This window comes from Salvia splendens, chromosome 8, assembly GCF_004379255.2.
Source record: "Salvia splendens isolate huo1 chromosome 8, SspV2, whole genome shotgun sequence".
Classification (NCBI taxonomy): domain Eukaryota; kingdom Viridiplantae; phylum Streptophyta; class Magnoliopsida; order Lamiales; family Lamiaceae; genus Salvia; species Salvia splendens.
Genome location: NC_056039.1, coordinates 3,170,483 through 3,191,168, shown reverse-complemented (window position 1 = coordinate 3,191,168; position 20,686 = coordinate 3,170,483). Strand labels below are relative to the sequence as shown.

Below are 20,686 nucleotides of genomic sequence, written 5' to 3'. Positions count from 1 at the left end.
TATTGCTAATATAATGTACGCTTGTATTATCATGGACAACATGATTGTCGAAGATGAAGGTGTACAACTGACTAGTTGGGCCAATGACGATGCTAATGAGGCCGGCCCAAGCCACGTCGTGGCCGCCCCCAACGTACGAAGGGGGTACCTCACGATGAAGTCGGCCACCTCAAGGCACATGCCGACATGCGCCAAGTGAATGATCATATTCGACTCCAAAAGGATTTAATTGAAGAGTTGTGGGCGCGGAGGACTGCACGTCGTTAGATTTTTTTTAATTAATGTACTTTTTTTAATTTAAATATTATTATTGAATTTTCCTGTATCTGTGTCGTAAATTTAATTCCGTATTTTGTGTGATTGTTAATTATTTGTTTTTTATAATTTTTTTTATTATGGCTAGCCTATTGATTATCCAGTTGCTTGTCCTGATGATGTGGCAGAAGGAGTTTTAGTCATGATGATGTGGCAGGAGGAGTTTGTGGCTAACCTATGGCTGACCTATTACCATTGGAGATGCTCTAAGATGCGTAATAGATGAAAAAAGATAGGACGAGTATTAAAAATTAAAATGATTCATAAAATGCATAATTGATGTGCAAAGAGATGACGTGATGAAATGTTCTTAGGAATAGTAATACCTCAAAAGCAAATTTCTACTATTTTCTAAACTTTTTTTTATTCATCTAATATCATACTTTGAATTTCTTGTGACATTGAACAACCTCAGTTAAACAATTATTTAATTTGGTGATACTTGTATAAAATTTTTTATATTAATATATATTCAGCTATTTGTTTATTTTAATTTGCTTCATCCTTTTAGAAAAAAATATTTCTATTTCAACCTCTCAAAAAAATCTAGTTTCCATCTATTCATGAAAAAATTATCTCCATTTATTCCATTTATACATCTATTTATTAACAACTTATAAGTACAATACATCCCACCATTTTATTCTATTATTTTCATATATTTTCTCTTTATCTCTTGTATTTACAAATTACATGTATTATAACTAGTCTCATCTATACTAGTATCTATAATATTGTTCACTATCAAAACTATTTTATGGAGTATAAGTATTTTTCATAACTTCTTTTTTTCTCTTTTATTTACTAGTAGTAGTATTCTAAAAAGGAAAATTTTAAAGTTTGCCATTTTTTATTTGAAATTTTCCATATACTCCCTTCCCTTCGTCTCCAGATAAGGAAGACATTTTATTTCACATTCAATTTGAAAAAAATAATGTGGAGCATAATTTTTTTTCCATTTTAACTATTTTATAATATTATTTTTCTAAAACTAGAGCGTAAAAAAAGCAACTGGCTTTTCTTGGAATGGTGGGAGTAATTATTAATTTATTATCTTCAAATAACAACACATGTATTTTACTCAGGTAGATGTATAGTGGAGTAGTAGTACTATACTATATACATGAGTCTAAAATCTCACATTGTTTTCATCACTCTCTCTGATAATAGTAATAGTATTCCCCCAAAATCCTACCTGCAAATCGCCAGAAAACAAAAAACGCAAACAGAGCAATTCAACTACCCACTCTCCCCTCCCTTCCACCTCAGTTTTCTCGCCCCCAAACACCCTTTTATTTCACATCTCACAACCTCAATCCTTCAGCAATGGCGTCCACCGTTTTCTCTCAATCTCTGTTCTCCGTTCAGACCTCTTCAATTTCCAGCAACACCATTTGCGGGGCCACGCTTCCATTCAAGCACCCTTTTGTTCAACTTAAATCCGACATTACGAAGATCCGCCGGAGTTCTGTCGTCAGCTGCACTTCCACCCCCGATTCATCGGATACCCCTATCGAGCTCAGTACGGAATCTCTATTGCTTGGATACCCATTTAATTAATTGCTTATTTGCATCTCACTCGCCTCTCTCCCTCACTCTACAGAGTACCCCGCGTTTCCGACGGTGATGGATATCAATCAGATTCGCGAAATTCTGCCTCACCGGTTTGTGAAATTGTCTTCGATTTCTAAGACATTTTACTCAGTCGATCTGTTTTGCAATGCTTGTTACTTGTTTTAAGGCATTTCACTCGTTAATCTGTTTTTTTTATAGGTTCCCATTTTTGCTTGTGGATAGAGTGATTGAATACAATCCTGGGGTGTCGGCTGTGGGCATCAAGAATGTGACGATAAATGATAATTTCTTTCCTGGCCATTTTCCTGAGAGGCCAATTATGCCTGGTGTGCTCATGGTTGAGGTGTGTCATTGGTTTGTTATTGCATTCCCTGCTAATTTGTTGTCGTTTGATCGAAGCGTTATTGTCTTGCTTGGAATTCTGCTCCATTTTATTGGTATTGGTTGGGAAAATTGCGATTTTATAGAATGTTTTGAATACCTGCAAGATTATGATTTGATGATGCTAACATCAATTTTTCGTGACATAGGAGTCATACTATTTAAAGAGTGTTTTAAATGATATAGTAGTAGGTGGTTGGTTGTTGACTGGATTATTGATTTGCTGTTAATGCTGAAGAGTTTAGAGAATTAAATGATAAATTGAATGACTTGATTTCAACTTTTGAGATGTGCTGATGTGCATAACAATAGTTTTTTTTCCACCAATACCAGTTAAAGGAATATCCTTATGCAATCGAATCTGCTAGTACTGATACATCTGTCACAGTTGATATATATTTGTCATGTTACATGAAAAAAAATGTAGTAATAGATCATTGCTACTGTACAATCTATTTAGGAATCTTGAAAGTTACCAGATGGAAAACTAAAAGCTACAAGTTTAAAAGTTTTTACTTTTTAGTGGTTTGAGAAGAATGGTCGGAGTTCAGTTGTAGTGACTCTAAAATGGTCAGCATGATACTTGCCCCTGCAAGGGTGATCTGACTAGTCTAACCGCTAAGAAGAAATGTAGGTTAGGTCTCTCCCTCTCTCTCTGCAATCTGTAGTTACTACTAGATAAGTGACTTCTGATTAGGCAATTAATTGGTCAATCACTATGTGTCCAGTAGCAATTCTGTATAATTGTTATTGACTTGCTTCAGTTTATGATTTAGGTAGATGACATTAGACTTCTTGCGAGTTCATCAAAGATTCTCTGAGTTGTAAATAAGGTCTTTAAGTTCTATGATCCATTTCCTTATGTTCATATATTACTGAGAAATGCATGTCCTGTTAGCCTCTGTGGCATCTTTAGACTTGTGCTGCAGCTATTTCACAAATATATGCTTGGTGTTGTGAGGTCTCATAGTATCACGGAGGTGGAGCACATACCTCTTATTGGGATAGTAAAACCTGAAGTGTGGGTATCAAGTAATTTATCTCTTCAACATGCTGTAATAATGTTACAAACCTCAAGTTTTACATGAGGGTGTGGCATGTCTTGCCTTGTTCTTTCTTCCTTGGCAATGGTCATGACTAATGGTGAAGATATAGGAAGCAAGTAACCACAAAAGAACGGAACATATTTTTATTGACTATCCTCTCCTCTTAGTTTCTCTGTTGACCAATCTTCTCTTATTTTCGGTATCACTTCCCTATGACCATTCTTATTGCTGACAATCAACAGTTTTTTTTATCAAATTTGCCTCTAGGAATGAGTTTCAACGCCTGATCGTCTTGAGTAGTTTCTTTGTAGACTTATTGGTTATCATCTTGTCAATAGGGGCACCCCATCCTTATCCACTTTTCCCAAAAGTTTAAAAGATACATCTTCCCGCTCACGTTTTACTATATGTTTTTAATAAATGAGTTTAGTTCATCCAAGACTAATTACACCAATGGTCTCTGTATCTCCCTGGTTATCAACAACCAAAACTGCTACTTGCACCGTCAACTGCACATAATTACCCTCCAAGTTACATGAGCTTCCCAGTTTATGCGTAGGGTGTAGTTGGTAATGTTATGTTATCTTGTAAGAACTAGAATGGAGGAAAGACTACTACACATGTTTGTGTTCGGTGCTATGAGTTGAACTATTCCGAAATTGGGTTTTTGTCGTATTGTATTCTAATTATAATGTATTTGCTTGAACATAATGAGTTTTATGAACAAATTTTTGTCAAAAATTGTGATTGACATTGAAAAAAGCTTGATCTTTTACAAATGAAATCAAACCAGTCAAACTATAGAAAGTTTAGTACTGTACTAAGTATTAAATTTGAAATGAAGTTAAGATTGTGATTAACATTTTCCTTTCCTTCAAATACCTATTAAATTTAGAACTGAAGTTATGAAAGATTGATGAACACAATGCAACTAAATTACAAAAAAGTTCCATTTTCTTTGGTGAGTGTTGGCAGAAATGTACCTTAAAGTGGTTTCCAAACACAACTTTTTTCTGCCAGTATAATGGCAAATGATAATTTCTGCAGTTCCTGTCTGTTTACTATAGAAAATGGTTTGTTTCTTGAGATTAACTAAAATGTTGGCTTTAGCAAGTAGATTCAGTTTCCATTCAATGCTTATTTTGTGTACAAGACGTGACGGGTATATGTTAACTGGTGGATTCAGGCAATGGCTCAGGTAGGTGGGCTAGTGATGCTACAACCAGAAGTGGGAGGGTCACGCGACAAATTCTTCTTTGCTGGAGTCGACAAAGTAAGATTCAGGAAGCCGGTGATTGCAGGAGACACGCTAGTCATGAGAATGAACCTCGTGAAGCTGCAGAAGCGATTTGGGATAGCAAAGATGGAAGGGAAAGCATACGTAGGTGGCGAAGTGGTCTGTGAGGGCGAGTTCTTGATGGCTATGGGGAGTGACTAATCAATCTCCCACAACAGCAAATGCTGTGTTCTCATCTCTTTGCAACTTTATTAGTATTTCTTACTTTTCTGGCCAATCATGGAACTTCTTCTCCATTTTTATGAGGTTTAGATGGGATAACATTAATGTTCATGTTAATCTGAGTTTCAATGTTTACTTACACTGGTGATTGAATAAAACTAGATAGGTGCATACTTTTTAAATTTAATATTTTGAGATGTAAAATACATATCATGAATTTGAGTAGTATATACAAAGAATTATATATGGAAATATAATGGGAATAGAACCCTTGTGTCCAACCACATAATGAATTTATTCCAATTGTATTTAAAGTTTCAAGTAGTAGTGTATTTCTTTAATAAGTTGACCAAATGTGAAAAAAGTGTGTTGCCACCGAAAGTTGAGTAGCAAAGCGTGGTTTGGAGGGCCCTTGACCAAACTCACGCTTTTAAGCTGAGTTTTTTTTTTTTTTTTTCTGTGTTTTTGGAATTCCTTTTATACGCTTTTAAGCTGAGTTGATTAAATCCCACTTTCTCAAATCATTAACACCACCCTTTGTCGAATCTTTACACACATTATACATTAGCTTTACTTAAAAGGGGCTTTGCTAGGCTACTTATATATATGCATGTTGTAATCATATTCTTTTTTTAAAAAAAAAGAATTATCTACTCAATCTATGGTTACTTGGTTAACCGAACAACACTTTGGTTCAATTAATTGATCAATTCGGTTTGATTAATTGAATTTATTGAATAACCATCCCCGATTTTCTGAATACTTGATTGTATAATTGTCAAGATATCGAGTCAACTTGAGTATAAGCGTAATTATCAAATATTTTCCGCTTTGAATCCAGAGGTATGGAGTGAGTGTGATTATCGGCGTCGGTTATAATTTATTGATAGAAATTTTAACAAGTTTTATATTACTATAAACTTGATTTCAATTACTGTAATATTTTATAGGTCGATTTTTGACAAATTGTGTGATTGTAATGAGGTAATAGTGTTAGTTTTTTTATATACAAAAATTAGATTTTAAACGATAATAAATCTGCCCAAATCCAAAGCATAAGCAAAAAAGGAAATTTCTAACGATAAGTGTGACCTATCATCATCGAACAATTGGTGTGATTCACATTTGAAAGATGGCATTCTTGCACTAGTTTTCACTATACTTTCTACGTTTTGAATGATTTTGGGGCAATTAGATAATTTATCAAAATTCTAGTAATATAAAAATAAATTAAAGTTTATATTATAAACTAAAATTCGTTTCGTATTCGGACAAAAATATGTAGTTAACTCTTTAAATACTCGGATAATCGAACACGAACTTATTTTCAAAATGCTCCTATAAAAAAAGATAAGAAAATGATTATTGTGTTGATAGATACGGTTCCATTTCTTAAATCATATTATATCTAAAATAGTTCTCCTATAAAAAAAAAAGATAAGAAAATGATTGCAATATTAATAAGAACATGGTTTTCTTGTGATTCTTTTATTGGTGTATTAATTACCTTCTTGAATTGCATTAATTTGAAAGAAAAAGAATTGCATTAATTTGAATGATTGGTTTATTTACTTCTATAAGAGAATGAAAATCAGCACACTCATATGCTTTGATATTTAAAAATTAAAAATAACCGATTTGTAGGAATCTACACAAAAAAATAGTACTCCACTCTATTATTTATTAAAGTAGATTTTTGTTATAGTAGGGCAGACATCATTTTTATTTTTTATTTTGACAATTATTTTCTATTTCTAGCCCTTTCTATACTCCGCATTTAATATCATTTTAAAGCGGGTAATAAACATAACCGGTATTTATGGGACAAAAACTCCTTTAACAATAGCAATAGATATATAATTAGGGATACACTTCAAAAATATCGCATTTTAAGTTCACAATATCCTTCCAACCACATGCTGCCATGTGACACTTATAAGCAATAAAACAACATTATTAAGCAAAAAACTTAGTGGATGACTTAGATGATCAGATTGTATAAAAGACAATTTATGTTGCATTAAATGCACTTTATTTTGCATTTTAGTCTAAAATGCAAAATAAAGTGCATTTAATGCAACATAAACTGTCTTTTATGCAATCTGAGGTAATTTTTTTGTGTCATCCTTTCTTACTTAATTATGTTATTATGTTGCATCTACTTGCCACATGACAGTATATGGTTGGAATGATGTTGTGACTCTAAGGATGAAAGGAAACTAGTGCTCTCCTATATAATTATCGACAATATATGGTTGGAATGATGTTGTGACTCTAAGGATGAAAGGAAACTAGTGCTCTCCTATATAATTATCCTCTTTTGATATTTTTGTATCATAGTAACTATTTTTAAATATAAGTAGCTTAAAACAATATGGATGGCGTAGTTCGATATGTATAAAAGATTTAGAAAATCTAAAGAAATTTTGATATAACTTGCGATTAGTGTATCTTATATTTGCAATTTTAATCAATATATATTGGATATAAATTGTTGAAATAATCATGATTGAAAATCTAAAGACATCTTGACTTGATGTTAGTGTCATCTACATTTGGAATATAAATCAATACCTATTGGTGGAAATCGTTGAATAATCATCCAACTCAAAAGGAGATTTTATTTTTTAAAAAAGGGGGCAGAATATTGATTTTTTAGTGGGAAAAAAAATCATTACTAGCACTAATATCTGTATTAATTATTCCATCCTTGATCCATCCTAAATTAATTGAGTCACTCCATTTATTTTCTACTCCATAATTATAAAAAGTGAATCTAGTATATCAATCGAGAATGAATAAAATAGAAAATAAAATAAAATATATAATTAAAGAAATTAAGAAATTATTTTTGCTAAAAGAAGAAAAACTCATTTAATTTAGGAGTAAGAACTATACAATAATACAAATCAATTGACTTCGGATCAGAGAAAAAATAGCACGACTCATATTAATTTAGTCGTTTCCTTCCTACATGAAATTTAAGAAAACTTTTTATTTCTTAAATTCTATTTGCACCCAATTTTATTTTGAGTTGTCCTAAATTACATGTATCATTTTCTTTTCCGACAAAAAAATTATTCCTTTTTATATTTTATTTTCCCTCTAATCGCATTCAAATAGATGGTGCAAATAGCATGAGTCTAAAAGAGGTAAAATACAAGAGAAAATATTAAGAAAAATGATGTATTTTGTTATTTTATCATATAAAGAAAATATATAACATGAAACAACCCGAAATCGAATAATAGTAATGATTAGTCCTAATCTCTCAATCCCATTTCAAAATTTAAAAACCAACGTCTCTTTATAAAACACAGATATCATCTCTGTAACAAGCCACCACGTGTCCCACCCCTCCATCTCCCCCACCCACCCCCCCTTGCTATATAAACCCCTCTCCCGCAGAATTATTTCACATTCACACTCTCTCTCTTTCTCACAGTCTCCCCCAACTCTCTCTCTCTCTCTAACCACAATCAACAGAGCAGCAAATCAGCGAAATCACGCATACAAAACGGCAGCGATGAGGTCGACATTGGCAGCAACCTTAACCGTCTTCGTCCTCCTAGCGGCGGCATGCTCCGCGGCGAAATCTGCGCCGGCGCCGGCGGTGGACTGCTCGAGCCTGGTGCTGAACATGGCGGACTGCCTGACGTTCGTGACGGCGGGGAGCACCGCGAAGAAGCCGGAGGGAACGTGCTGCTCGGGGCTGAAAACGGTATTGAAAACCGACGCCGAGTGCCTCTGCGAGGCCTTCCGCAACAGCGCGCAGTTGGGGGTTACGCTCAACATCTCCAAAGCCTTGACCCTCCCCGCCGCCTGCCACGTCTCCGCCCCCTCCGTCTCTAACTGCGGCCGTAAGATTCCGATCACTTCCTATTTTCCGTTGATTTTTTTCGAATCCGCCAGATTTGATTCGATCGTAAAATCGAATCGGTTCTAGGTTTATTTGATATGTTTAGATCCTTTGAAATCCGATGAAATCGGTCCATATCCTGCTAAAATTTTACTTTCAACTAAAAAAAATCATAAAATATACTTTACTCTTTATTCTGTATTGCACTATTTTTTTTGTTCAATTATTTTGCAGATTCTTACTTCTTTAATGCTAATCATCTTCTCTTGCCCTCTCTTCTTTTACAGTAAGCATCGGCTCCGGTTCTGCCCCAGGTAACTTCGCTCTTCACTAATTTATTTCCCTTGTAAATTAGATCATATTAAATCTCACATAATTTAATGCTGAACCCCCACCAACAAAATCTAATTAATTATCAATTCTTGGTAAAATAAAGCTTTACAAATATTTTAATGAAGCATGCTCCTTAATTTTAGGTGATTTCGTGCAGTGTTTTTGTCTTTTATCATGCCACTCCCTAAATTAGGCCATTGTTTATTGCTCATCATAAATTTTATTGTGGGGGTTTTCGATTCACCAGTTTCTGAGTTTGATGTTATATTGTCATTTAATCTAACATATGTAATGCCTAATGTTGTGGTGCAGTTCTGGCTCCATCGGCCGCTCCCCCGAGCAATGTAGCCGAGACCCCTCGCAGCAGCATTGGAGCTAGTGAAGGTTCTCCTGCCCCGGCACCGGCCTCTACTCACTCGGCCGCTTCCCCACTCGCGGCCTCTGTCTCCCTGCTCGTCTTAGCCGCCGTGTCGTTTGCTCTCTTCTAAGAGCAAGGCCGGATGGGGTTAACTTTTTGTGCTGAGAAGGATGGTGTTAGTTCTTTAGATTTCGGTATATAGGTTTATTTATTTCATCTCTACCGAATTTCTTACTAGTATCCATGACATTGAGATCGAATTCTTGCGACTTTGTATCAAATTTCTACTTCCATTTAGCATTATGCTATGATGATTTATTTATCCATTTGCTTCTTCAATCTGATGATTATTTATTTTACTACTACATAGCTTCATGTTTTAATATTTCTTTTTATCATCACATAATTTTAATAATTGCTGCGTGGTTGACTGGGTTGTCTTTGCAAAATATGATGAGCCCGTGAATTTGCCGTGGGTTGTGGAATCATCCAAAATGATGAAAATTGAGAACATCATTGATGGTGAAATTAAATAAACATATTTGATGTGCCAACAAAAAATTAGAATACATGCTTAGTAAAAATTTTACTATCCTTTTTTCAAATAGCCCAAAACCAATATTGTGGGCTCACATTCAGATATTAAAAGCGTGTCACATTCAAACACTATTAAATGATTCTGTAGCGTATCATATTTCAGAATTCAGACGTACGGTGCATCTTCTATACCTAAATTGGTTAATATTAACTACCAACAACTGATTAAGATTTTGAAAATTGAGCATTGCAAATTGATGTTAAATTTAAATATTTTATTTAGCAACATTAAATGAAAAATTTCCCCTTTTGTAGCATTACAGGCATCAGGCAGCAGAAATGTTTCCCCTTTCTTACAAATTACAATAGGGTATTCAGTATCCATCTATTTCAATAGCCCAAAATTAGTGTAGACTGCCTCATTGTCCCTTTTTTCATTGTCTGTGTTTTTTAATGTTTTCATTGTATGCGTTTTTTTAATGTACAATTGATTTACAAAAATATTATCTAAACAAACGCTTGTTGCTCGTTGAAAAGACTACTTAGTTGAGGCAAAACAAATCTAAAGTGACGTTGCAAATGTGTTTTTTTTTATGACAAAAAAAAAGATCAAATCATTATAATTTTTTATAAGGTTTACAAGTTTAAAGTCATGCAAAGAATCCAAGTAACCTTTTGTTAATGGTACAATATAACGGAACCAACAATATGAACAACTAGAGAGAATAAACACTATTGTTACAAACTCACAATCATGAAACAGAACAAAGTTGGTTGGGTATACACATTAAGGTAATAATTTAGTACTGTATCTGTATCTAGCATCTGATAATGTCGAAATTAATGGTTAAATTGAAGGAATTCCTCACCTTGGTGAATAAATGGAAGTACTAATATATTTCTCATCTTGAACATTGTTGAATTTATTTTATTTCGCTTAATGCTTGGCTAAATAAAAAATTTCGAGGAGTGATAAATTAAAAATAGAAACTTTGAATGACTAGATTTATAGACCAATAGATTTCAATTTTTAAGTGCAAACATAATGAAAACATACGTTGTGGATACAACATTTTAGCTATATCCCCCAACATTTTAGATTCTGTAATACCATTAGATTTTTACATGTGTGTGTATGTAGTGTGTGTATTAGTTAATTGAACAATGTGAACAAATAGAGAAAACAAGTGGAGTTTTGGTTAATGGTATAATATCACGGGACCAACAATGTGAGAACAAATATATGGAAAAAAAATACTTTCGTAACAAACTCACAATCATGAAATACAACAAAGATGTGTACACATACACTCGTCAAATCAGCACACACACACACACACACCTCAAATGTGATCTGATCTCTCTCAAGGCTGCATTTTGGGAACCAAAGTAGCGATAGCATCCGCCACTGTGAGGAAGATCCTCTCGTCTCCGACCACCTCAGCAAAGTCGGAGGCGTGCAGCTTGTCCAACACCGCCTGCCCCGGATTCGCCAACACAAGCTACAACAACCAAACACATAATACTATTAAATTAGTTACTCATCTTTATTAGGAATTGGCATGTCACAAAAATATGACTAACTCACCTCAATATCTCTCTTTTTCAGAGCCTTGTGAAGATCTTCCATGGAATGAATCCCACTTGTGTCTATATCTGTCACAGCTGAAAACAACGACAAAAATATCTCGTAAATAAGGTACATTAATTTGGAGTGTTATTGTGTGATAGTAATGTTTATATGATTCTTACGTGACATATCAATGATCAAGTGTTGTATCTTCTGCTTTTCCATTTCCTCCTCATCCTCCAGAATCCTCAATATCCTGTAAAAAAAAATCACATCTTCTGTCACCATCTCCACTAATAAAATATACACAACTGAGCTACACAATTGAGCTAGTACTTACCTTTCCCGAACGTAATTGGAGTTGGAGAAGTAGATGGCAGAGTCGACACGGACAATAACAAGACCGGACATCTTAGTAGCCTCCGGATACTGTTGGATATTCCGGTAAACAGAAGTTCTTGGCACTCTCCCGAGAAGAGCAATACGCGGGCGGGTGACTTGGAGAAGGATTTTAGCCAAGGAAATGGCGACCGCGATGAGAAGGCCCATCTCGACACCTATGAAAACAACTCCAAAGAAAGCTCCCATGCAGGCAACGAAGTCGAACTTGTCGATCTTCCATATGAGGAGCATGGCCTCGTAGTCCAAGAGGCCAACCACGGCCGATATAATGATGGAGGCCAAGATAGCATTTGGTGTGTACTTGAACAGAGGAGTGATCAAGAACAGAGTCAGCAGCACCACACATGACATCACTATGTTCGACATGGCGGTCTTGCATCCGGCCATGTAGTTCACAGCTGACCGCGAGAACGACCCTGTCGCCACATAGCAAGATGTCATCTATCCAACGATGTTCATCGTCCCTAACGCCACCATTTCCTTGTTCCCATCCAAGTGGTAGTCCTTCATGGCCACGAATGTCCTCCCGATCGCCACAGCTTCCTGTTTGCATCAACCAAATTCGATTAGCTTGTGGTGTGGTGGTGGTGAGATTGAGATTTAGGTTTGCTTACAGTTAGTGCGACAAGGCCGGTGATGGCGCCAATCTTGAAGCCTTTGGCAAGGTAGGCTCCGGAGAAGAATATTCTATTGAGGGAGGGAGGGTTGATGCCCTTCTCGATGTGTCGTACGATTTCGACTCCTTTGTCTTCAGCGTGAGTGATGAACACGAAGAAGGTGGAGAGGACGACGGAGATCAAAGGAGCTATCGCCGGAACCCAAAAAAGATTCTTCTTTTCTTCCCCTGGACCATACCAACAATTGATCATTAGACTTGAATAAAGTGAAACTACTTAAATATGAGTAGTATATATATACTTGTTGTTGGTTCTTACAATAAACTTGGCAGTGAGTAGAAAGGCCAAGAATGAAACTCCTATCACAATGGTCTGCCAGTTCCACTGGAATCAACCAAATACACATTAATTATATTCATAAGTAATTAGTGTGTGATTCAAAGATATATATAGTACTTGCATACATAGAGATAGAGATGTAATCAATATAAAACTAGCTAGTAGTACATTTTTCCTACAAACTAAAATCTGGAACATTGGATTTAGACTTGAAGTCAGTAAAAAAGGCCAAATTTGAAAATCCAATGGTCCGTCCAGATTTGAGTTTGTAGTTTGCGATATGAATATATGATGATTACCCCATGACTAGCGTTAGTCCAAACGGAACGCATGACAGAAACAATATCGGTTTCTTGGGTGAAGCGGGCTGTCTTTATACCGAGAAAACCCTTGAGCTGTTGTAGGCCGATAGTGACGGCCGCTCCCCCCATGAACCCCACTATCGCGGCATGCGACAGAAAATCGATCAAGAATCCCAACCTACATTCAAACAAACTCTATCAGCGTCACCATAAGGGTCTATCTGACCCAAATGTTACCATGTTTTTATCATATTTTTTACCTGAAGAAGCCGAGTACAAACTGAGTGACACCAGCGAAGAAGGTGGCGGTGAAGGCAAGGCGCTCGTAGTCAGCCTTATGCAACTTGGGATCAATCTCCGCTCGAAGCAGACTCCCGAGCAGGAGAGACACCACAGCCACCGGCCCAATGGCAATGTCCCTCGAGCTCCCCATCATGGCGTAGATCAATGGGGGAACAAAGCTGCTGTCTGCATATCAAAGCATCAAAATAAATGCATATTCACATTAAAAAAATAAAATGATACTAGTACTAAATGAAATCGACTTACACAAGCCATACTGAGGATCAAGAGTGGCCAGCTTGGCGTATCCAATATCCTGAGGGATGCAGAGGCTGGCAATAGTGAGGCCGGCGATGACATCTCCTTTCAACATTTGAAAGTTGTAGCGGCGGGCCCACTCGAGAATGGGGAAAGCGGCTTGGAAGCCGAGCAAGAGCTTCTTGGACTTGCGCTGGTCCTTGAATGGCCGAAAAGGGTCATCATGGAAGAATGTCTCTTTGAAGGTGTGCCTTATCTCGTCGACCAACCGCTGCTTCGGCGGCCTCCCCACCTTATGCACGTAACGGGAAGAGCCCCCTCTCGCGATTTCTGCCGATTCATCTCCAATGCGACTCATCCTGCACTCACAAATTTCAGAAAAACTAAATAAATATATTCCATATATATATATATACAAACGACCAATCCAAAACCTGAGAGGAGGGGAGAGGAGAGGCGGCTTAATTTCCGTCCGGATTCAATGAACGTAGAGGGAAAATCTGAGTTATGGAGGTCGCCTGTTTTCACGGTTGTAGAGTCAACAAAAGGTCAACTAATTAAGTCAATGTCAGCGCGCTGAATGTAGACACACTGTATGTGTATGGGGATATCAATATCAATAGAAGATGCACAGTAACAAAGAGAGTATACAATGTATAACAGCTTCGCTGCATTTAATGCAATGTGATTTTTTACACTACCTTTTTTTCTAAATTTTCTCAAGTAATAGTATAATTGAAAATAATATTTTGGAGTCATATTTTTGTTTGGTCCACATTAAATGTCTCATATTTTTTTTAATTGGTACCATAAATGTCTCATTTCATTCTTACTTACTATATTAAGTGAACTTTATATTTCACCAACTTATTATAGGATCCGCATCCTGTTAACTTTAGTCTTCAATTTCATTTTACAAAGTCAAATAATTTTTAAAAATTTGCACCGGTCAAATAGTATGAGACACTAGTATTTCCTTCGTCCGTCATTAGGAGTCTCATTTGAGTTCGGCACGGGTTTTATGAAATTAGTGAAAAGTGAGTGAGAAAAGATAGTGAAATGTGAGACATATTTTTATATATTAATTTTGTAATAGAATGTGAGTGAAATGCATTAGTGGAAAGCTGAGTCTACATACAATTTAGTATAACAAAAGTAAACCAGAAGTTTTAATGGATTAAAATTGTGAACTGAGGAGGCTCTTAATGGCAATGGAGTGAGACTATTTATTGTTGACCGATCTGTAGGGGGTATTAGTACCTATCTTTTCAATACCAAAAATTAGTGTAGATGTGTCTCTTTGTTCCATTTTTCTTGGTCGGTGTTTTCTAAGTTATGCTACGAACCCAATTAAGTAAAATTTCGTTAATGGTACGTACAATAACAATATGAAGAAATAGAATCATGAAATACAAGGAATAGATAGATACTCCTGAAATTAACACATGCCTCAATGGGGATCCTCTCACAAGACTCAACAGTATTGCCCCAAAATTTTGAAATTTTAAATAAAGAGAAATTATGAAAATTCGTGAATTATTGAAACTATATTTTTTAGAAATTCAGTTGTATCTTCGTCTCTAGCATCTGATAAACTCGAAATTAAGGGTTCAATCGAAGCAATTCTCTCACCTATGTGAATAAAAGGAAAGTACAGATATTTTTCCAATCTTTAATTTATTTTATTTCGCTTACTGTTTGGCTAGACTAAAATTTTGGGGAATTGCTATATCTTGTTAAATTGCTTAGTTGAAATTACTTGTGTAATGGGGAGTATTTGAATGAGATATGAATTCAAGTCAAAATTGATTAAGAATTTTATCGAAAACTATTTGGATTAATTACAAGATTTTGATTGATTTGTGCTTTGGTTTTATTGCGTATAATAACTGAATTTATAGGGATTGGAAATTGAATTTGTTTGTATTCCGTATAGCGAAGCTTGAGTTTTTTGTAGAAGAAGATTTATGGGGAAAGGAACAATAAAGGTGATGTGAAGATTTACTAATTACGATAATAACAATAATTAATCCTTTAATAGACTTATAATAATGTTTGCACTGTGTATTCAGTGTGTGAATTATGTGGGTATGAATTTGTGGGTGTGAAAATGTGTGTACATATTAGGATTATTGTGCATCTTCCACCATAGTTGAGTTATGGTTAATGGTATAATATCACGGGACCAACAATATGAACAAATAGAGAAAAAAATGCTTTTGTTACAAACTCACAATCATCATGAAACACAACAAAGATGTGTATACATACACTCGTCAAATTAACACAAACACACACACCTCAAATGTGATCTCTCAAGGCTGCATTTTGGGAACCAAAGTGGAGATAGCATCCGCCACTGTAAGGAAAATCCTCTCGTCTCCGACCACCTCAGCAAAGTCGGAGGCGTGCAGCTTGTCCAACACGGCTTGCCCCGGATTCGTCAACACAAGCTGCAACAACCGAACATAGAGTTCTAATTAAATTAGTTACTCATCTTTATTAGGAATTGACATGTCACAAAAATATGACTAACTCACCCCAATATCTCTCTTTTTCAGAGCCTTGTGAAGATCTTCCATGGAATGAATCCCACTTGTGTCTATATCTGTCACAGCTGAAAACAACGACAAAAATATCTCGTAAATAAGGTACATTAATTTGGAGTGTTATTGTGTGATAGTAATGTTTATATGATTCTTACGCGACATATCGATGATCAAGTGATGGATCTTCTGCTTTTCCATTTCCTCCTCATCCTCCAGAATCCTCAATATCCTATAAAATAATCACATCTTCTGTCATCATCTCTACTAACAAAGTATACATGGTATGGTATTGTTTGTGTGTGAGTGGTAATTTCTGAGGCCAAAATAAAGTATACAGAGTATTGCTACAACTGAGATAGTTACCTTTCCCTAACGTAATTGGAGTTGGAGAAGTAGATGGCGGAGTCAACACGGACAATAACAACACCAGAAATCTTAGTAGCCTCCGGATACTGCTGGATGTTCCGGTAAACTGAAGTTCTGGGGACATTCCCTAGAAGAGCAATACGCGGGCGGGTGACTTGGAGAAGGATTTTAGCCAAGGAAATGGCGACCGCGATGAGAAGTCCCATCTCAACACCAATGAAGACCACCCCAAAGAAAGCTCCCATGCAGGCAACGAAGTCAAACTTGTCGATCTTCCATATTAGAATCATGGCCTCGTAGTCCAAGAGGCCGACCACGGCCGATATAATGATGGAGGCCAAGATGGCATTTGGGGTGTACTTGAACAGAGGGGTGATCAGGAACAAAGTCAGCAGCACCACACAAGACATCACTATGTTCGACATGGCGGTCTTGCATCCGGCCATGTAGTTCACAGCCGACCGCGAAAACGACCCTGTCGCCACATAGCAAGATGTCATTGATCCGACAATGTTCATCGTCCCTAACGCCACCATTTCCTTGTTGCCGTCCAAGTGGTAGTCCTTCATGGCTGCGAATGTCCTCCCGATCGCCACAGCTTCCTGTTTGCAGTAATCGAATCCAATTAGCTAGAAATCCATCCTAAAGTCAATTGGTGATAGGAGAGGCCCACGAGACTTATATAGTTGTTTCAGTTATCTCTGATTCTCTTTACACTAATACGGGATAGTTATAGTGGTAATATTTTTATTTTTAGTTTCAATTGGTGTGAGATTTATGTTTGCTTACGGTTAGTGCGACAAGGCCGGCGACGGCACCAATCTTGAATCCTTTCGCAAGGTAGGTTCCGGAGAAGAAGATTCGTTGGAGGGAGGGAGGGTTGATGCCTTTCTCGATGTGTCGTACAATTTCTACTCCGTCATCTTCTGCATGAGTGATGAATACGAAGAAGGTGGAGAGGACGACTGAGATCAAGGGAGCTATCGCCGGAACCCAGAAGAGTTTCCTCTTCTTCTTCCCCTGATAAACAAACAATTCATTACAGCGATGACGATGATGACAACAAAGACAGTGAGATTGAAGGAAGTGGTTGGTTCTTACAATAAACTTGGCAGTGAGTAGAAAGGCCAAGAATGAAACCCCTATCACAATGGTCTGCCAGTTCCACTGGAATCAAACACAAATTACATTCATTAGTAATTAGAGGAAGATATAAACATGCATACACACACAACAAATGATATATTTTGTGCTGTCAAAAATAAGTTCACACACATATATATAGCATTTAAAGAGCCATTTTGACTCGACACGGGTTTTAAGAAATTGCTTGACTTTGTGAAGAAAAGTAAATAGAGAAAGTGAGACCAATTTAAAGTATTAGTTTTATAATGGATTAATTGTGAATGTAAAAAGATGGTGGAATGTGAGGTGTGCGTACTAAAAGTTGAATAAAGTAAATGGTTATATGATTACCCAAAATGGGCAAAATAGTTATTTAAATAGTGGACAGAGGGAGTATATGATTACCCCATGATTTGCATTAGTCCAGACGGAGCGCATGACAGAAACAATGTCGGTTTTCTTGGTGAAGCGAGGGGTCTTTATACCAAGCAAACCCTTGAGCTGTTGAAGGCTGATGGTAATGGCCGCGCCCCCCATAAACCCCACTATCGCAGCATGCGACAGAAAGTCGATCAAGAATCCCAACCTTCATTCAAACAAACACCGTCATCATCATCTACGTGACTATGGGTATGTCTGACCTAAAATGTATGTTTTGATCATATTTTTCATTGTCTCATCTTTCTTATCAAACTACTCAGGTACCTGAAGAAACCAAGAACAAACTGAGTGATTCCAGCGAAAAAGGTAGCGGTGAAGGCAAGGCGCTCGTAGTCAGCCTTATGCAGCTTGGGGTCGATCTCCGCTTGAATCATACTCCCCAGCAGCAGAGACACCACCGCCACCGGCCCAATGGCTATATCCCTCGAGCTCCCCATCATGGCGTAAATCAACGGCGGAACAAAGCTGCTATCTGCATAACAAAACCAATCAACACTTGCTTATTCACATTCCAATATAGTAGTATTTATAGTAAATGAATTTAACTTACACAATCCATACTGAGGATCCAAATTGGCCAGCTTGGCGTAACCGATATCCTGAGGGATGCAGAGGCTAGCAATCGTGAGGCCGGCAATGATATCTCCTTTAAGCATGTGGAGCTTGTAGCGACGGCCCCATTCGATAATGGGGAAAACGGCCTGGGCTCCGAGAACGAGCTTCTTGGACTTGGGCTGGTCCTTGAAAGGGCGGAGAGGGTCGTCGTGGAAGAATGTCTCCTTGAAGGTGTGGCTTATCTCGTCTACCAACCGCTGCTTCGGCGGCTTCCCCACCTTGTGCACGTAACGCTCGTGGCGCCGGGAGGAGGCGGCGCTCGCAATGTCGGCTGATTCATCTCCGATGCGACTCATCTTGAAACATCCACAGTGAGAAAATTGATACGAGGATACATGGTTTTATACTAATCAGCAATAGGATTATAACATAATTTTTTAATCGGCAATGATTCAAGTTGGAGGATGTGTTATTCAAGAACTAGATAAGCTGAGGAATTTTTTTTATCAAATTAATTCAGTTGACTTTGAAAGATGATAATGGCTTGCTCATTAATCTATTTGGTGAATCCTACTCTAAAAATGGCCTCTATTCAGCTGAATTAAAAGCGTTAGAAGATAGTTGCACACGCTTTTCCGCGCACAGTTTATCCAACGGGGATTTAATCCTCAATAATCAAGCCAGTCTTTTTCATTAATTTCTTTTAAGTAGAAATGAATATATTAATGTGGTGACTATACGTCATCCATATACTTAATATTCATTTACAGAATTAGTCAACTATTTTATAGGATTATTTAATACTATAATACTATGATAAGATCGTAAGAGTAGCTTTAAAAGGAAAATAACATCAATAAGGAAAATATACTAAGTACTTCCTATTTTTATATGTAAATAATGAATATACAAAAATTTAAAAGGCTTATTATTGTGGGCTCGAATTCAAGACCTTTGACTTTGAACATTAATCATTTTATCGCTACGCCAACTCTCTCTTACACACAACATATAAGAGTACTAACTTTTAAATCTCTGCATGTATAATAAAGAGGAAAGTTAACAAGCTAAAATTCTGTTATTTGCTTATTTTAAAAAAGTTCTGAGGTAAGCAAGTGCTGATCATATATAAAAATGATTGTACTGTTGTATTAGAGTTTTTAGTTTCATAGGAGTATAACAATAGGTTATGTATTACTGTAGTAATAATTCAGAAAATTATATACAATACCTAATACTAATTCTGTTCCTCATATTCAATCGAAATAGTACATTAAATGGAGATTAACCACAAGAAAATAGTAACTATAAACTCAAATGGAATTATTGAACTCTAATTGATAAACTAAATGACATCACATATTCAAAAATAAAACAATAACTGTGGAGTCACCAAAATTACGTTACGACACATTGGTCAACAAACTTATTCTAGTAGTATTACTAATTTACTGTAAAAATATGTATGGGTGAATTTTTATGGAAGCATGTAGGAAAAATTCAAAACATAAATATGACCTTAAATTTTGAGTTGATGTGACTTAAGGCAGCAGTTGTCAAATTGCATTACAACACATCCTCATCACGTCTTCAAGAATCAAAAACAAGTTGAGAAAAATTTATAGAATAATATACATACATATATATACACACACACATATTGAATAACGGACGAGAGAGAGGGAGAAAAAAACCTGAGAGGAGAGGCGGAATTCCGTCCAGATTCAATGAACGGGAAAGCGTTGAAAACAATCACAGATATAATAATATATTAATAATAGTTTAATCTGGAAATCAGAGTTATGAGCGTCGCCTGTGTTCACGGTTGTAGAGTGTGGAGAAGGTCAACTCGATGGTGGAGATGAACCAAATTGATTGATGAAGAAAACAAAACACGTCACTTTTCGAATGTAGACATACAGTGTGGGGATGTTCTCACTTCACAGAGAGAGAAGGGGATATTAGTTGTGGAGAGAGATGAAGAAGATGGGTATATATAAGAGCTTCATTTTCTTCG

The 20,686-nt window shown here is 36.4% G+C and overlaps 3 protein-coding genes and 1 pseudogene across 4 annotated transcripts; 2 read left to right on the top strand and 2 right to left on the bottom strand.

The window, feature by feature from the left end:
* The first annotated feature begins 1,454 nt into the window (after positions 1–1,454).
* LOC121744260 (3-hydroxyacyl-[acyl-carrier-protein] dehydratase FabZ-like) lies at positions 1,455–4,965 on the top strand. Its single transcript, XM_042137738.1, has 4 exons — positions 1,455–1,837; positions 1,919–1,979; positions 2,089–2,233; positions 4,504–4,965. Exons 1-4 carry the CDS (start codon positions 1,642–1,644, stop codon positions 4,753–4,755), a joined length of 654 nt encoding a protein of 217 aa, XP_041993672.1. The 5' UTR covers positions 1,455–1,641; the 3' UTR covers positions 4,756–4,965.
* A 3,234-nt stretch (positions 4,966–8,199) lies between these two features.
* Positions 8,200–9,665, top strand: LOC121743055 (non-specific lipid transfer protein GPI-anchored 31). Its single transcript, XM_042136234.1, has 3 exons — positions 8,200–8,636; positions 8,923–8,949; positions 9,281–9,665. Exons 1-3 carry the CDS (start codon positions 8,303–8,305, stop codon positions 9,454–9,456), a joined length of 537 nt encoding a protein of 178 aa, XP_041992168.1. The 5' UTR covers positions 8,200–8,302; the 3' UTR covers positions 9,457–9,665.
* A 1,373-nt stretch (positions 9,666–11,038) lies between these two features.
* On the bottom strand, positions 11,039–13,960 carry LOC121743201 (annotated as a pseudogene).
* A 1,890-nt stretch (positions 13,961–15,850) lies between these two features.
* On the bottom strand, positions 15,851–20,651 carry LOC121743731 (sulfate transporter 1.3-like). Of its 2 annotated transcripts, XM_042137084.1 has the most exons (11): positions 20,364–20,651; positions 20,188–20,257; positions 18,665–19,025; positions 18,379–18,586; positions 18,079–18,259; positions 17,650–17,715; positions 17,338–17,568; positions 16,546–17,150; positions 16,338–16,411; positions 16,174–16,250; positions 15,851–16,086 (listed from the first exon to the last, which is right to left on the bottom strand). In XM_042137084.1, the coding sequence occupies exons 3-11, from the start codon at positions 19,023–19,025 to the stop codon at positions 15,949–15,951; spliced, it is 1,941 nt and encodes a 646-aa protein (XP_041993018.1). In that variant the 5' UTR covers positions 20,188–20,257; positions 20,364–20,651; the 3' UTR covers positions 15,851–15,948. The 2 variants fall into 2 exon arrangements, with proteins under 2 accessions (XP_041993018.1, XP_041993017.1); XM_042137083.1 differs by lacking the exon at positions 20,188–20,257.
* Positions 20,652–20,686: the final 35 nt, after the last annotated feature.

What these genes read in the sequence shown, in the direction of transcription:
- LOC121744260 (XM_042137738.1), top strand. Translation starts at nt 1,642, where the DNA reads ATGGCGTCCACCGTTTTCTCTCAATCTCTGTTCTCCGTTCAGACCTCT. An exon ending in CGCGAAATTCTGCCTCACCG is followed by an intron (nt 1,980 to 2,088) that starts GTTTGTGAAATT and finishes TTTTTTTTATAG; the next exon opens with GTTCCCATTTTTGCTTGTGG. An exon ending in CTGGTGTGCTCATGGTTGAG is followed by an intron (nt 2,234 to 4,503) that starts GTGTGTCATTGG and finishes TGGTGGATTCAG; the next exon opens with GCAATGGCTCAGGTAGGTGG.
- LOC121743055 (XM_042136234.1), top strand. Translation starts at nt 8,303, where the DNA reads ATGAGGTCGACATTGGCAGCAACCTTAACCGTCTTCGTCCTCCTAGCG. An exon ending in CTCCGTCTCTAACTGCGGCC is followed by an intron (nt 8,637 to 8,922) that starts GTAAGATTCCGA and finishes CTTCTTTTACAG; the next exon opens with TAAGCATCGGCTCCGGTTCT. An exon ending in CGGCTCCGGTTCTGCCCCAG is followed by an intron (nt 8,950 to 9,280) that starts GTAACTTCGCTC and finishes GTTGTGGTGCAG; the next exon opens with TTCTGGCTCCATCGGCCGCT.
- LOC121743731 (XM_042137084.1), bottom strand. Translation starts at nt 19,025, where the DNA reads ATGAGTCGCATCGGAGATGAATCAGCCGACATTGCGAGCGCCGCCTCC. An exon ending in CCGGCCTTGTCGCACTAACC is followed by an intron (nt 17,151 to 17,337) that starts GTAAGCAAACAT and finishes TACTGCAAACAG; the next exon opens with GAAGCTGTGGCGATCGGGAG. An exon ending in TCCAATTACGTTAGGGAAAG is followed by an intron (nt 16,412 to 16,545) that starts GTAACTATCTCA and finishes ATTATTTTATAG; the next exon opens with GATATTGAGGATTCTGGAGG.